Source organism: Oncorhynchus mykiss, chromosome 19, assembly GCF_057628025.1.
Source record: "Oncorhynchus mykiss isolate SJ-2025 chromosome 19, ASM5762802v1, whole genome shotgun sequence".
Taxonomy (NCBI): Eukaryota; Metazoa; Chordata; class Actinopteri; order Salmoniformes; family Salmonidae; genus Oncorhynchus; species Oncorhynchus mykiss.
This window is the reverse complement of record NC_143040.1, coordinates 14,963,223-14,980,748: the sequence shown is the minus strand read 5'-3', so window position 1 is coordinate 14,980,748 and position 17,526 is coordinate 14,963,223. Positions and strand designations below refer to the sequence as shown.

The 17,526-nt window shown below is 44.4% G+C and overlaps 1 protein-coding gene across 1 annotated transcript in view; it reads right to left on the bottom strand.

Annotated features, from left to right (window-relative positions):
- The window catches only part of LOC110534570 (zeta-sarcoglycan), a 319,301-nt gene extending 306,575 nt beyond the window's left edge, over nt 1-12,726 (bottom strand). Inside the window, exon 1 of the mRNA XM_090210223.1 lies at nt 11,283-12,726. Coding sequence (XP_090066349.1) covers nt 11,283-11,321 — 39 coding nt within the window. The 5' untranslated portion in view covers nt 11,322-12,726. The remainder of the gene's footprint in view (nt 1-11,282) is intronic.
- Nucleotides 12,727-17,526: the final 4,800 nt, after the last annotated feature.

Sequence of the window (17,526 nt, the reverse complement as noted above, 5' to 3'; positions counted from 1 at the left end):
TGGTCCGATCCTTCCCGAACACTTACCACGCTGCATATTGGTCCGATCCTTCCCGAACACTTACCACGCTGCATATTGGTCCGATCCTTCCCGAACACTTACCACGCTGCATATTGGTCCGATCCTTCCCGAACACTTACCACGCTGCATATTGGTCCGATCCTTCCCGAACACTTACCACGCTGCATATTGGTCCGATCCTTCCCGAACACTTACCACGCTGCATATTGGTCCGATCCTTCCCGAACACTTACCACGCTGCATATTGGTCCGATCCTTCCCGAACACTTACCACGCTGCATATTGGTCCGATCCTTCCCGAACACTTACCACGCTGCATATTGGTCCGATCCTTCCTACTCCTCCTCAGAAGAGGAGGAAAACCATTACAGTCATATAAATGTGATATTTCAGTTTTGAATTTTTAAGAAATTAGCAAAAATATATAAATACCTGTTTTTGCATTGTCATTATGGGGTATTATGTGTAGATAGATGATGGAAAAAAAGAAATGTAATCCATTTTAGAAAAATACTTTAATGTAACAAAATGTGGAAAAAGTCAAAGGGCTTGAATACTTTCCAAATGCACTGTATGTTTACATTGTCAAAGCAAGTGAAATAGATAAACAAAAGTGAAATGAACAATAAAAAATGAACAGTAAACGTTACGCTCTCATAAGTTCCAAAAGAGTAAAGACATTTCAAATGTCATATTATGTCTATATACAGTGTTGTAATGATGTACAAATAGTTAAAGTACAAAATGCTAAATAAATAAACATCTCCCCCTGCCCCTTACACCGCTACCTATCCCACAATGTCCTCCCCTCTCCTCCCCAAGGTGCTCTCTCCACTCCCCCTCTCCCCCTTCCTCCCTCCCCTCTCTCCACCCTGGCCCCCGTTTCACCCCATGCGGGTGGGGGGACCATCTGTCTCTAAGCAACAGGGTGACACTGTGCTTTTTTTTGGGCTGACTGCCTCTACACACAGGCAACAATGCTGGGCCGATGCCTTCTCTCCCTCCCTCTCTCCCCCTCTTTCCCTCACTTCTTACCTCCTGCCCCTCTTACCATCTGACATGCCTGCTCCATCCTCTCATTTTCACACTCACTTTTTCTTCCCACATATTCTATCTTTCTCTCCGTCTTTCACTCACCTCTCCTGCCTCTCTCACCAACCAACATACTGTATTCTTCCCCTCCCTTCTCTCCCTCCCCACTCTCCTTCCAAACTCTCCCTCCCCACTTTCTCTCCCTCCATTCTCTCACTCTCTCTCCATCACATTACCTGTGCTCTACTGCAGCATCACCAGGGTTGTCTGAGGCAGTGTTCCTGTAATCACTAAGCTGGGCAGATCAGGTGTGTGGATCGGGGCTGTGACTGTGTATCAGGCGTAATGACTAACACATTGACTGTCTGAGACAAGCATCTTCCTCACACTGGCCTCTGTCTCTCCTCTGCCTCCTCTCCCCTCCTCACACACAATCCCCAATCAGACCCGTGTAGCGTCGACCTGTGCTACCCAGAAGGGAGAGGGCCTGGACGTGATGTGAACACTGTGCCAAAAAAAGGAAATACATGACGGATCGGAGGATGACAGGAAAGTGTGGTAGGAAAGCAGCCGTCTGTCTTCCCGTCTGTCTGTCTCTCCAGGCTTCAAAGGCAATGGCACAGAGGTAATCAGCCAGATGAGATCAGAGCACTGCTGACAAGTGTGACTGCTGACAATACCCAGGCTGATGCAACTCTATCCTTCCTCCCTCGCTCATCCACTCTCCCTCCATCAACCCATCTCAGTCTCTTGCTCTCTCTTCCATCTCATTCTCTCCCTCTCATCTCTCCCTCCATCAACCCATCTCAGTCTCTCGCTCTCTCTTCCATCTCATTCTCTCCCTCATTCACTCTCCCTCCATCAACCCATCTCATTCCCTCGCTCATGTATAACCCTCCTCTCTCTCTCTCTCTCTCTCATTCTCTCCCTCCGTCGCCAATCTCTGTCTCACTCTCCATCTTCAATCTCCCTCCATCACATCTCTCCCCCCATGTCCCTCTCAGTGCTCACAGTCATATGTTGAACGATGTCACACTTTGCCAATAGATATGCACCCTGGTATGTTTACTAGAATACATAACGCATCATTGCTTTCTAACGGCTTGCAGTTTGATCCAGGATGAACTACCTCCATGGTGTTGGAACATTTCTTGAATCTCTGGCCGAGGGATATAATGTCCCTCTAGCTAGCAGCGTAACAGTTGCTGAGAGTAGTAGCTATCGTTGTTGAGGATAAGTTGCGCTTCCTCGCAGGATGTGTAACAGTCACCGCTCCTGTTATAATGCCCTTGAGAAGAATCTGCCTAATGCAGCTCAGACACTGGCTATAATGGCATGCGCCTGGGTAAATGGCAACCATTTTAGCTCCTCGTGAGGAGTAGTGGGTGCAGGTAGAGAACGGGTGAGAAGTGAGAGAACGAACTGAGCTAAACGGAAGTGCAACACTGCGAATGACTGCATGCCACTTTGTGAATAAATCATAACGGAATGTTCGCTCCGTATCCAGTGTGTTTATCTAACGGAGTTATCCAGGGCTTACAAGGTCATTAAGACCTAATGTACTGCATCAAGTAACTAGAAATAGAACTGACATACCGCTGAACGGAACCGTTCCAACGTACCAACGGCGCTAGATGGAACGGATACACCATTGGAAGAAAACCCAGTGAACCTGCGAAGTCGGTTTCCTGGACCCAGATTAAAATGAGTCATGCATTTTCAATGTCGATTTTCCATTTGGATTCATGTTTAGTCCAGGACCAAGTTTAATCACAATAATCTGGGTCTGTCTGGGTTTGTGCAGCTCCTACTGAGGGGGAACGTAATGTAGTGTTCCAGAATATGTCCGTGTTGCTGGGGTTTAGATAGATACAGAGCTATGCAGAACAAAAACATCCAACCGCCAGAGCCAGCACAATGCCTTTCATGTTGGTGGGGAGAATCAATAGGCTGAATGGGGAAGAAGATAAAACTATATCTGCAGCTATGTTGAGCCGAGCTGAGCAGCTCTGCCCTTCACAACCACCAATAAAATATCTATTACACAGTTCTTTTAGAAAAAAAATGTCTCTATTCTTTCCTTCCTTCTTATTGTCCAATAGGAAAACTTGGCTTTTTGAGAGATGACATTGAGATCGGTTTAAAGTGGGCTATGTGATTATGGCTCGTGGGTGGTGGGGGACTGGAGAGGAGAATGCGTATATGTTGTCTATGAACAGAGGTTGGTCAGTTGTGCTCACACACAAACACACACACACACACACACACACACACACACTCACACACATGCCCCTTGATCTGGCCCTAGCTATAACTGGGGCCTGGAGTTTTCCTGCCCAGGTAACATGCTCAGAAAAGACTAAACTATATGTGGAGTTGGTAGCAACAATTGTGGTCAATGTCCTTCCAACCACTACACAAAACCATTATTGTTATACAATAAAGGGACTGATTGAAAAATGATTTGAAATTCTTTGAGAAAAAAAAATACATTCTTTCTTCGTGAAGTCTACAATGGAGAAGCAGATCTGGGAGGAAAAAGGGTAACAATTGAAATAATAAACGGAAACAAGTCTTGGTTTTCAACTATTTGTTTTTTCTTTAGCGATATCTGTCATTTCTGACAATGCAATTTGTTGTCACACCACCTTGACATTGGTTGACAAAGAGCTTTCAAAGCCTGTCGGGAATGTTTGAATAGCAGCGCAAACGCGCAAACAAATAAAGTCCCTTTTCAAGTCTCTGGAATATTCTCAGGACATTGGCGAGGCGACGAGCGGCAGAATCACGGAGGTGTGAAACGTACAACACAAAGGACAACAAAGCACATCAAACAGGGCCACACAAACACAGCCAAGAACAGCTCAGAAAGTGTCTGAATCACAACCACATGAAAATAATAGACCCAGGTCGGTGTAAATAGACTACGTGGTGGGAGGGAGGGGAGTGGACGGGGGTGAACGGGGAGACCAGACATCCTCACTGGGTACTTGGACGCTTGCCAGACCAATGTGCTTTGACATTTCCTTCCTGATGCTTCAGTACAGAGGGACATTAGGAGTCTTGATGAGGTTGGATCTAAGGTCACGTTCAATCAAAAACCAACATCCGGAAATTATCTACGATTATGCAAAAACACAATTTGTCTTTTAATGGGACTCCAGTGATATTGGATTTGGTGTGACAGTAAACATAGTTGGGCTGATTGAATCAATGAAAATTTGAATTTATTCAAGCAGAATAAATACCCCAGAGATTTCATTCTCATTGTTATTTTTTTACTGAACGATATCCCTGATCCAGACCACCAGACCTGTCTCTGAACCTGGTTTTGTCTGGACATGGGTTGCATTCATTAGGAACCAAATGGAAGAAAGCGTACTGAAAAGGGAGGGACTACCTAAACTTGTCCAATAAAAAACATAGTAATGTTATTGTATTGTATTGTACACTTTGTATTCTAAATGTGTAATGATTGAGTAATGATGTAATAATTATTGTATGATGTATTGTGTTATTTATGATGTAGGCTGATTTGTTGTGATGTAATTGTTTTGGACCCAAGGAAGAGTGTGGGGATCCTAACAAATGCCATTACAAATCCTCACGCTACAGAAAGATGAGACAAGCTCCTGCCCTATGAATCGTTCTGGCTCAGACAAGGTTTACTTTATCTTGGTCAAGTCTCATCCTCAACCATGATCCTGACCCTGACTAAGTGGCTGCACTGTCAGTCACTCCATCATCCCTTAGTTGCTCTGAGGCGTGTCACATCCCCTCTCTGTCCCCGCATCGTCTCACTCCAAAAACCTAGAGAAGAGTGTGAGGCAGGAGAGGCCCTCTTCTCCCTTCGCTCTTTCAATCACCCCGACTCGTCCGTCATTCTCAAGCCGCCGCACTCCTTACTCTACGCCAGCGCGACCGCCTCGCCCCCTCGCCGCCAATCCTGCTCCATTTGACTCATGATGAGGTGTCAGTAGCGCCCTTGAGCGGGAGCGCAGTTGCCAGTCCCCCTATGCTCCTCAGCCGCGGCCGGACCTGAGATCTGACTGTTATTAACTTGTCAGAGCGGTGGAACCGCAGGGAGGAGGGAGGGAGCAGAGTTCAACATGTGCTCCCTTATGCATGGCTTGGCTTCGGTGTTTGTAGTGTGTGAACCAAAGTGTTTACTCACCAAGGCCCCCGGGGCCCCCTGCAGCTTGACTGACTGCTGCTTGGATCAACCATCACTCTCTATTAGCTGGTAAGTATGGCCGTCTCAAGAGGATGCATGTCGCTCGCTCAACTCCCTAGGTCATATACGGAAGATCGCCAGGCCCATGTAAGGCTTTATCAACCTGACTATACAGTTGAAGTCGGAAGTTTACATACACTTATGTTGGAGTCATTGAAACTCGTTTTTCAACCACTCCACAAATTTCTTGTTAACAAACTATAGTTTTGGCAAGTTGGTTAGGACCTACTTTGTGCATGACACAAGTCATTTGTCCAACAATTGTTTACAGACAGATTATTTCACTTATAATTCACTGTATCGCAATTCCAGTGGGTCAGAAGTTTACATACACTAAGTTGACTGTGCCTTTAAACAGCTTGGAATATTCCAGAAAATTATGTCATGGCTTTAGAAGCTTCTGATAGGCTAATTGACATCCTTTGACTCAATTGGAGGTGTACCTGTGGATGTATTTCAAGGCTTACCTTCAAACTCAGTGCTTCTTTGCTTGACATCATGGGAAAATCAAAAGAAATCAGCCAAGACCTCAGAAAAAAATTGTAGACCTCCACAAGTCTGGTTCATCCTTGGGAGCAATTTCCAAATGCCTGAAGATACCACGTTCATCTGTACAAGTAATAGTACACAAGTATAAACACCGTGGGACCACGCAGCACATCATACCGCTCAGGAAGGAGACACATTCTGTCTCCTGGAGAGGAACGTACTTTCGTGCGAAAAGTGCAAATCAATCCCAGAACTATAGCAAAGGACCTGCTGGAGGAAACAGGTACAAAAGTATCTATATCCACAGTAAAACGAGTCCTATATCGTCATAACCTGAAAGGCCGCTCAGCAAGGAAGAAGCCACTGCTCCAAAACCGCCATAAAAAAGCCAGACTACAGTTTGCAACTGCACATGGGGACAAAGACCGTACTTTTTGGAGAAATTTCCTCTGATTTGATGAAACAAAAATAGAACTGTTTGGCCATAATGACCATTGTTATGTTTGGAGGAAAAGGGGGGAGGCTTGCAAGCCGAAGAACACCATCCCAACCGTGGAGCATGGGGGTGGCATCATCATGTTGTGGGGTGCTTTGCTGCAGGAGGGACTGGTGCACTTCACAAAATAGATGGCATCATGAGGTTGGAAAATTATGTGGATATGTTGAAGCAACATCTCAAGACATCAGTCAGGAAGTTAAAGCTTGGTCGGAAATGGGTCTTCCAAATGGACAATGACCCCAAGCATACTTCCAAAGTTGTGGCAAAATGGCTTAAGGACAACAAAGATAAGGTATTGGAGTGGCCATCACAAAGCCCTGACCTCAATCCTATAGAAAATGTGTAGGCAGAACTGAAAAAGCATGTGCGAGCAAGGAGGCCTACAAACCTGACTCAGTTACACCAGCTCTGTCAGGAGGAATGGGCCAAAATTCACTCAACTTATTGTGGGAAGCTTGTGGAAGGCTACCGAAACGTTTGACCCAAATTCAACTATTTAAAGGCGATGCTACCAAATACTAATTAAGTGTATGTAAACTTCTGACCCACTGGGAATGTGATGAAAGAAATAAAAGCAGAAATAAATCATTCTCTCCAGTATTATTCTGACATTTAACATTCTTAAAATAGATTGGTGATCCTAATCCTAATTTTTACTTGGATTAAATGTCAGGAATTGTGTAAAACTGAGTTTAAATGTACTTGACTAACGTGTATGTAAACTTCCGACTTCAACTGTACATCAACTTGACAAATAGCGTCATGGCACTAGACAACCAATGTAAGTCCACATAGAGGGTGAAACACAGGCAAACACGTGGCTGAAGGAGAGATTTGTTCGCGGAATTTGTCCGAATGGGAAATGATAAATGCTTGTTGCTTTAGACTGCCTCGGTCTTCCTACTGTCCCTGGGCCCAGTTACTAACTCTACAGTAAGCAAGCAGTCTCGTCGTTTCCATGGCCACCCCTACTAGAACAATGGAAGCAATTATAAAAACGCTTCTTGGAAGATTGCAGTAATAATGTGAGCAGTAATAGCATAACAGGGTGATTAATGGTGTAAATTAAACAACTATTAAAGCCTCTCTCCATTTCATCTGTAATAAGAGAGGAGGAGGCAGCCAGCAAGCAGGTTTGGAGTGGAGAATTAAAGAAATGGGAAACGTAGCAGTAGAACGCATCAGGGCCTGTACTAGTGTAATGCCACATTTTATACCTCAATAACTTTTGCATCACTTAGTTCATTATGTCGAAATTGTATCCGGTAATCCGGAACAAAGCCCCGTGTGCGGCGTTAACCTTTTCCCGCCGTCGCCAGGTGTTTAACTCCTCGACACCTGTGCACACACACAACACGGGCAAATTGCCTGCCGTTCCCAAGCACACGCTGAAGGCTATCGGCGGGAAATGTTCTACACAACCGTTTCCTCCTCTGCAAATATGTATTAATCATTTGATACTCGGCGCTGCTGTACGTGTAGCTGAAGCCAATGTTGTAATCGGAGTGCCCTTTTTCGGGCTGCCGCAGTTAATTAAGTATAGAACGGATGGAGGAGACAGACACACCCCCAGAGTCAGTCGGCAAGACTTAGTCAGATGGAACTCGAGTCAAGACCCAGGCAATGTAAAGACAAACACAGAGTAGTGCACAGGCAAATATTACTCAAGCTATTGTATAGCTGTAGGAAAAACATTTGATTTAAGCCCGCTGTATGCGCAGACGGATACCGTTTGGATTGGCCGCATCACCAATCCCTAGACGTCATTTTAACCCCTCTTTCACAGCAGCTGCCAATCATGATGAGGATTGACCAGTGACGTTCTATCAACTATAATGTGACCCCACAAAGGTCAAGTTCAGATAACCAATCCTAAAATCAGGCAATATATGATGCTGCTGTGACTAAAAGTCAATATCGCTCAAATATCCCATTGGTTTCAGTCTGATCTGATTAATTAGCAAGCGTTTCCATTTCCTTTGGAGCAGGACACTCTCTGTTTGAAGTGCTCTGCTTCCCGGGGTATCCATCTCTGAAAGCTTTCCAGTAAATTGAATTGCACTTTCTTTGCAGTTTAGATGAAGGAGGAGAGACGGGGAACAATCTGATCAACTCTGAGTTTAACTGACATATTTGCCTGGGGATAAGAAGCTAAGCAGAATTGGTACTGTAATTAGACTATATCGCCGTGACTCCCCTCCCCGCTAAAATGCCGCCACCGCTCGCTTGGTGTTCGCTTAGTTTATAATCTCCTCTACTCTTCAAGCCACGCCTTCTTTCAGAGTCCTCTTTGCCCCTCCCTCGGTTCAATTACCGCGTATACCACTTCTGTCCAAACAATAGCCCATGACACGTTAATTACACACGCTAATGTTCTAATGTTCTGATGTTCTGATGTTCTGATGTTCTGACTGCGCCGTGCCTAGTGTGTGCTTTGCCCTAATGAATCTAACTGATAATAGACTACAGCTTACAATCAATATCAGGACCCCTGGGGCCTTACTTACAAAGCATCTCAGAGTAAAGTGCTGTTCGGGGATCAGATTTTTCTTTTAGATTATACTAAATAGACAAGGGTGAACCTGATCCTAGATCAGTGAACCTACTTCGAGACACGTTGTGAATACTGAGGACAAGATTGAGCGTTTTCAAATGGTCGAGTGGTTGGCCCCTCCATATAGGCAAGCTCAAGGTCAATGGGTCGTGGCTAGAAAAACAGGTGGGTCACACACAAAAAAAAAAAGGTCATTAGCACTAAAGTTTAGGGACCACTACTCCAGAAAACAACCCACGGTTAGGGTGCGTCTCGATACCCTATATAGTGGCATAAAGGGAACAGGGTGCCATTTGGAATGCAGGCAGCCTTATCCTTCCAGGGAAGAAGAGAGGGATGGACAGATTAAGAGAGGGAGGGGTTAACTAGCTAGTCAAACCAAGGCTCAGTTTGCCAACATAAGTGGGGTTCCTCTACTGAGTGTTATGATTGTGCAGATCTTTAGCTATAATACCCTTGCCACCTGTGGCAGTCTATGGCAGGGTTTCCTAAACCCGGTCCTCGGGACCCCGAGTGGGGCACGTTTTGGGTTTTGCCCTAACACCACACAGCTGATTCAAATAATCAGAGCTTGATGATTAGTTGAACCAGCTGTGTAGTGCTAGAGCAAAAACCTAAATGTGCAACACTTGGGGTTACGAAGACCGAGTTTGGGAAGCTATGGGCACAGACGATGGTGGCGAAATAGTACTGCCACACAAACCCAGGCCAGCATGGCATCATGAGCCAGATCCTCTTTTTTTGCTTCTTGGATGACTTCCAAACGTTTGATTGCTTATTATCCCATGGGACTCTAGTTTAAAGTGCACATTAGTGAATGGCCATTAAGGCCTTGCTTTTGAACTATTTGCCAAATCTTTAACTTAAAAAAAAAAAAAAAGCTAACTATGGATATGATGACCTTTCCTCGCCAATGGTGCTTCTACACCTGCATTGCTTGCTGTTTGGGGTTTTAGGCTGGGTTTCTGTGTTGAGATATCAGCTGATGTATAAATAGCTTTATAAATACATTTGTTTATTTAAATACATTTTATAAAATGGGAACATTTGGCACGTGTGGTGGTGAATATGCACAACATTATCCTGTAAATTCAACCATTACAAATTCGAGGTTTAAAAGCTCAAACAAACCAATCCATGTCAACTTCCAATTAACATTCATGAACGGGAAAAGTAGTCAGAATGATTTCAACCATTAGCCTAACATATGGGACTGGTCAGGGACAATTACGCACACCTGTACTAACTAATGTGGAATATTAGAGCACCATCAAAACTTCAACAACCAGCCAAAATGTATTAATTCCCGTCGATTGTCTGATCTATGCAATCATCGATTCGATCAATGAAACCAATCGCTCCAGCTCCCTGATTTAAATGGGGCGTCAAAATAGTCCCGGGTCTTTTTTCAGCCGCGGATCGATACCCTACCGAATGGCCTCAGAACGGCGGAATTGGAATTCTGTGTGCATGCAGGGGCTAGGTTACATGTCAGTGTGATCACAGTGCGTGCTTGGTCGCTAAAGTTGCGTTTACACAGGCATCCCAATTCTGATATTTTGCCCAATTACTGGCAATAGAGAGTATCTGCCTTAGAGATTTGTACTTGAGACGTATGTTTACAAATCGGGGCGCAAACTGGGCATCATTCGGTCCATATGTTCTCATACGCACCATTTCAACTCTAACAGCACACTTGTCCTTCATAACATGGACATGTTGATAGCACGCAATCTGATTTGATTTGTTTTCATTCCCCATGTGTTACAACACATATAACAGCCTATAAATTAAGATGGTGAGAAAGAGGGAACTCTCCCCAGATTATATCCTATTATTGAACACTGAACACGAGGGGACGCAGGTGGTGAGAGGGGTATACAGAGCGAGACAGACACAGAGAGACAGAGAAAGAGAGAGAGTGGGAGAGATACACACACACAGAGAGACAGATAGAGAGACAGAGAGAGAGAGACATAGACACAGAGAGAGACAGACACAGATAGAGACAGAGGCATAGAGCGAGTGAGACAGAGAGAGACAGAGAGGGATACAGATAGAGAGACACAGAGAGAGAGAGACATAGACACAGAGAGAGAGAGAGACACAGATAGAGACAGAGGCATAGAGAGAGTGAGACAGAGAGAGAGCTCATTACACATATTCCCCGCAAAACAGAGCAGCTCCCAACACGTTCGAGACGTTTCAACCTCAATGCATTCTAAATCCCCAATGTGGACAATGCAATGTATCACACAGCTGAGAGAGAACACCATGGCTGCAACAACTCAGATATTGAGATGCACCCCACGCACAAATTTTGACACTCCACCACACAACCGCACTGGCTTGTGTAACAAGCGTCGGGCACCGCGGACCCCCCCCCCCCCACACACACACACACACACATATACACACACACACTCATTTCCGTGTGCACGTAGTCTACCTACCTTCAGAGCCTCGATATCCAGTGATGTTGATCGGTCCATATAGAAAGAGAAAGTCTTGCGCACAAAGTTAGAAATATCTAGACTCGTAGTTCCCGACCTAAACTCAGCCCCGTCCTCCAACCCGCGGACGATTTTCTCAATTTCATTCCCGTTGATCACGACTCCTCCAGTTTGGAATTGAAGCGATGGCGATAACAGCTATTCACTTGACGACAGTTATTGACCAGCAGAAACGAAATATAACCCCCATGAGGCGGCAAACAAACAGTTTTGATTTCTCCGATTTTGACAGGGAACGCGAATTCCGTTATGGTAGATTCATGTCTCCGGCGCGGAGCAAGCGGCAGGCTGAATTGCTGCAACCCCAGCAACTGAGTTCCAATGCTTGGACGTCCTCATGCGGCAAATACACATAAATTCTGTTCGGTTTGAAGAAAGGGGAAGCCAAGGGGAGAGCTGTAGGGAGGCAGCTATAATTCCGAAGACTGATGTATTGGGGTGATATGGGGAGTGTGTGTGTGTTTGTGGGGGGGTCTAATCAACTAGATGAATCGAAAATAACCGAGGACGAAAACGCGCTCTTCCGATTTTATCCGAGCCAGAATCTCTGTAGTGATGCTGATGCTCGCCTTGGAAGTGCACCGCATCTGAATTCAGACGCTGTATCTTAGAAAGTCTATGAGAGGGTGGAGGGAGGGGGCGAGAAAGAGCGATAGAGATACGTATCTGTTCTCCCAAGGAAGGAAAATGTTGAGTGCAGGTCGAGTTTCTCTGGTCGCGCAGTTTCTTTCCCGTCGCCGTGCGTTACGGTTCATCGCCACCAGATGACTGTATCTTTCCCACGGCTCTGACTTAAGACATTAGTGAAGTTTTCATCTCTCCCAGACAGCAAACTGTCTCTGCCCCTGCAGCCCTGTTTGTCAGCCTTCCCCTGGGGTCCTAAAGCTACCAATGAGTGTGGAGAAGCCCATCAGCAGGCTTCCTGAGCGCATGCCATCACTGCTGAACCGCAGTGCTGTTTAAGTTTTAATTAGCAAAACGGATGACATTCCATATATCCCACTGGGCACCCTGGTTGAATCAACGTTGTTTCCAAGTCGTTTTCAAAGTTATTATGTTGAACCAACGTGGAATAGACGTTGATGTGACGTCTGTGCCCAGTGGAAACAGACATGAGCGGAGCACGCTGCCTAGCGTAGCTTTGTTATCACAATCCATTTAGTGTTCATTCCGGACAAGTCATTAGCAGACCGAGACAAGCCTTATGAAGAGAGGGAGATTTATCAAGGGTGTCCACATCCCCAGAATAGAATAGAAGCGAGTCACAGCACAGTCACTGGATATGGTATCATCTTAATGAATACAAGGCTTTCTTCCATCGGGGCCTTTTTTTCTGATTCTTTGCCACTCTGTAATTAATCATTTTACGGGACCGGCTTTTATTAGAGAACATGACCTCGAATGAGCGCCCTGTGGCAGCTCGAGCTGAAGTGACGTCAGCTCATCTCGAGCTCCCTCTAGTCTGGAACGCAAGTTTTTACAGCCCGCTAGTAAAGCGACATGATGTGGCAGGTTTAGCATCCTTGCTGTGTGTGCGTGCGTGTGTGTGTGCATGTGTGTGGTGTGTCTGTGCGTGTGTGAGAGAAAGAGCTCATCATTCGTGCTCGCGCTTTTCTACATGCGTCGGTTTGTGTGTGTGTGTGTGTGTGTGTTAGTAATGAAGTAGCTAGGTGATGTGTCCTAGATAAATGGGGCTCATGCATCAACCCGCTGTACCACAAATCTTGGCATGATTTTCTCAGATGCTCACAGTAATGAGATGCACAGTAATGTTACATAAATCATTCGACAGTGTGTGTGTGTGTGTGTGTGTGCGTGTGTGCGTGCATGAGAGAGATCGACAGAGAGAGCGAGAGAGCGAGGGAAAGAGAGAGAGAGAGCGCGAGGGAAAGAGAGAGAGAGAGAGAGAGAGGGGAGGGAGGGAAAGAGAGAGAGAGGGGGAGCGAGGGAAAGAGAGAGAACGCACTGCCCAATTATTAGGCTACATTATTGTTAAAGTTATTGAAATCTAAATAGTATTTATATTACAGAACAAGCGGCAAAGCTCCATATGACACAAATGTTTGCTTTGTAGCCAGAGAAGCACATACAGATTAAACACAATGGAGTCTTTAAGAAGTATAATAAATATGTAACACAACTGTATACGTAGGCCATAGAACAATTATTTAAATAAACAATTTCTCAATAATGCATTTAGATACAATATGTTAACAATCCTTCCTTCAACGGACTATTCTATGGATTACATTTCGTGAAAATCCTAAATATCCATATCATGGTATTTATTTGTCTGGGTTTCGTGTGGAAACACTCAATAAAGACACTGTAGTAGGATAGATCTTTATTCCAAATGCCATCACGGATAGACAATGCATTAACAAAACCACGGGAACATTAAGGGTCAATTGAAACTCTGTGCCCACTAGACAGTTAGTTTGCATCTTCACGTTGCTCCCCGGCCATTAATGCATGCATGAATGATGTGTTTTAACAAGAGCGTTACATGTGCAGTCTCTTTCACGGCGCATTGACTTTAATTCATGCATATATCTAACTATTTGATAACATTGTTGTTGTCATCCCTGGACATTATGTGGAGCTTGTTTTACTGAATGGGATTATAGCCTTTGGGATGCAATACAAGTTAGGTATTTATGATCAAATGCATGCGTTAATACATCGTTTTAATTACCTTCATTCACAGAATCATAAGCAATGCTATGGCCTTATAAACTTAGATTGATTCTGTGACTTTTTAGTTATATTTCAGGTTTAGCATATATTTTACATTGCCTCAATCACCCTCAAAATGCTACATAATTGTGAGGTAGTTCTCTAGAAAAGTAAGATATGTTTACCCTATGTTAGTCTGTTTCGTTCAGTCATCCATTCATCCCCCATTATCCAACAGATTACTTGAAATCTGATTCAGTGTCGCCTTCTGTATGTATGCTCAATTCAGCACGGTCCTCCATCGGTAGACAGCGGAACAGCTACTCGAAAATGTTTACACTTTGGAGAGGGAATAGTAACCGAATGAATCGCGACTGGTTAGTGTCTGTAGGCTATGTGTCGTTATCAATGCCACTGCAATTAATGGGATAGTAAAAGTAATGTTAAAAATAATTCGACAATGCAGACTACTTTTGAAGTGGCGATTTCATATGAAACGCCTCTCGCCTCTGTCTCTCTTCTCTTCTCAAACATTATTTGTCACATGCTTTTTAAACAACAGGTGCAGACTAACAGTCAAATAATTACCCAAGAATGCAGGATGAAAAATATAGCGACTGTATAACTTGGTTATATACACAAGGTTGGGTACCAGTACCGTGTCAATGTGCAGAGCTAGAAGGTCATTGAAATACGTACCTATAGGTAGGGGTGAAGTGACTCGTCAACAGGATAGATAATTAACAGTAGCAACAGCTCACGTGATGAGCAGTGGTGGAAAAAAAGATGCCTTAATTAATAGAAAATAACTCAAGTAAAAGTTAAATTCACACAGTAAAATACCACTTAAGTAAAAGTCTAAAATTATTTGGTTTTAAATATACTTAAGGTTCAAAAGTAAATGTAATTGCTAAAATATTCTGAAGTACCACAAGTAAAAGTATACATCATTTCAAATTCCTTATATTAAGAAACCAGACATTTTACTTAATTAATTTTGTTTATAGATAGCCAAGGCACACTACAACACTCGACATAATTTACAAAGGAAGCATTTGGTTTAGTGAGTCCATCAGATCAGAGGCAGTAGAGATGCTCTCTTGATAAGTGCGTGAATTGGGCCATTTTCCTGTCCTGTTAAGCATTCAAAATGTAACTAGTACTATTGGTTGTCAGGGAAAGTGTATGGAGTAAAAAGTACATTATTTTCTTTGGGAATGTAGTGAAGTAAAAGTAAAAGTTTTCCAAAATATAAATAGCAAAGTAAAGTACACATACTCCCAAAAAATGATTTAAGTAGTACTTTAAAATATTTTTACTTAAGTACTTTACACCACTGGTGAAGAGCCAGAATAGTTAGTGCAAAGAGGGTCAATGTAGATATCCTGGGTAGCTATTTGGTTAACTATTTAGTAGTCTTGGCTTGGGGGTAGAAGCTGTTCAGGGTCCTATTGTTTCCAGACTGGATGCATTGGTACCACTTGCTGTGCGGTAGCAGAGAAAACAATTTGTGACTTGGATGGCTGGAGTCCGACAATTTTTAGGACCTTCCTCTTACACCGCCTGGTACAGAGGTCCTGGATGTCAGATGCGGTCAGATGCGGTCGGATGCCAAGCAGTTGCCACACCAAGCAATAATGCAGCCAGTCAAGATGCTCTCAATGGTGCAGCTGTATAACTTTTTGAGGACCTGAGGGCCCATGACAAATATTTTCAGCCTGCTGAGGGGGAACAGGCATTGTTGAGTCATCTCCACAACTGTGTTGGTGTGTGTGGACCATGTTAATTCCTTAGTGATGTGGACACCAAAGAACTTGAAGCTTTCGACCCGCTCCTCTTCAGCCCCATCGGTGTGGATGGTGGGCGTGGTCGGCCCTCCATTCCCTGTAGTCCACGATCAGCTTCTTTGTCTTGATGAAGTTAAGGGAGTGGTTGTTGTCCTGGCACCACACTGTTAGGTCTCTAACCTCCTCTATATAGGCTGTCTCATCATTGTCAGTGAACAGATCCAGTTGCAAAGGGAGGTGTTCTGTCCCAGGGTCCTGAGAGGCAATAAAGATTGCGTGATCTGTGGATCTGTTGAGGCGGTATGCGAATTGGACTGGGTCCAAAGTGTCTGGGATGATGGTGTTGAAGTGAGCCATGACCAGCCTTTTAAAGCATTTTATGGCTACAGATGTGAGTGCTACGGTGTGATAGTCATGTAGACAGGTTACCTAGGCATTCTTGGATAAAGAGGCTATGGTGATATGCTTGAAACATGTAGGTATTGCAGACTCGATTAGGGAAGACACCCGCCAGCTGGTCAGCGGCGCATTATCTGAGTGCACGTCCTGGTAATCCGTCTGGCCCCGCGGCCTTGTGAATGTTAACCATGTTTAAAGGTCCTAATCACATCAACTACGAAGAGCAAGATCACACAGTCATCCTAAACTGCTGGGGCTTTCATGCATGGTTCAGTATTGCTTACCTACATTCTGTATACTTCTGGCCCTTCTTTGGACACTGTGTTAACTAACCTCCAGACGAGCTTCAATGCCATACAACTCTCCTTCCGTTGCCTCCAACTGCTCTTAAATGCAAGTAAAACTAAATGCATGCTCTTCACCTGATCGCTGCCCGCACCTGCCCGCCCGTCCAGCATCACTACTCTGGACGGTTCTGACTTAGAATAGGTGTCTGGTTAGACTGTAAACTCTCCTTCCAGTCTTACATTAAGCATCTCCAATCCAAAATTAAATCTAGATTTGGCTTCCTATTTCGCAAACAAAGCATCCTTCACTCATGCTGCCAAACATACCCTCGTAAAACTGACCATCCTACCGATTCTTGACTTCGGCGGTGTCATTTACAAAATAGCTTCCAACACTCTACTCAAGAAACTGGATGCAGTCTATCACAGTGCCATCCGTTTTGTCACCAAAGGCCCATATACTACCCACCATTGCGACCTGTACGCTCTCGTTGGCTGGCCCTCGCTTCATACTCGTCGCCAAACCCACTGGCTCCAGGTCATCTACAAGTCTCTGCTAGGTAAAGCTCCGCCTTATCTCAGCTCACTGGTCACCATAGCAGCACCCACCCGTAGCACACACTCCAGCAGGTATTGTCACGCCCTGACCTTAGAGATCCTTTTAATTCTCTATTTGGTTAGGTCAGGGTGTGACTAGGGTGGGCAATCTATGTTTTCTATTTCTTTGCTGGCCTGGTATGGTTCCCAATCAGAGGCAGCTGTCTATCATTGTCTCTGATTGGGGATCATATTTAGGCAGCCTTTCCCACCTGTTGTTTGTGGGATCTTGTTTTTGTGTAGCTGCCTGTGAGCAGCCCAAAACATCATGTTTCATTTTCTGCTGTATTGTTTTTGGTGAGTTTCATATTTATTAAACATGTGGAACTCTAAATACGCTGCGCCTTGGTCTATTCATTCAGACGATCGTGATAGGTATATCTCACTAGTCACCCCCAAAGCCAATTCCTACTTTGGCCGCCTTTCCTTCCAGTTCTC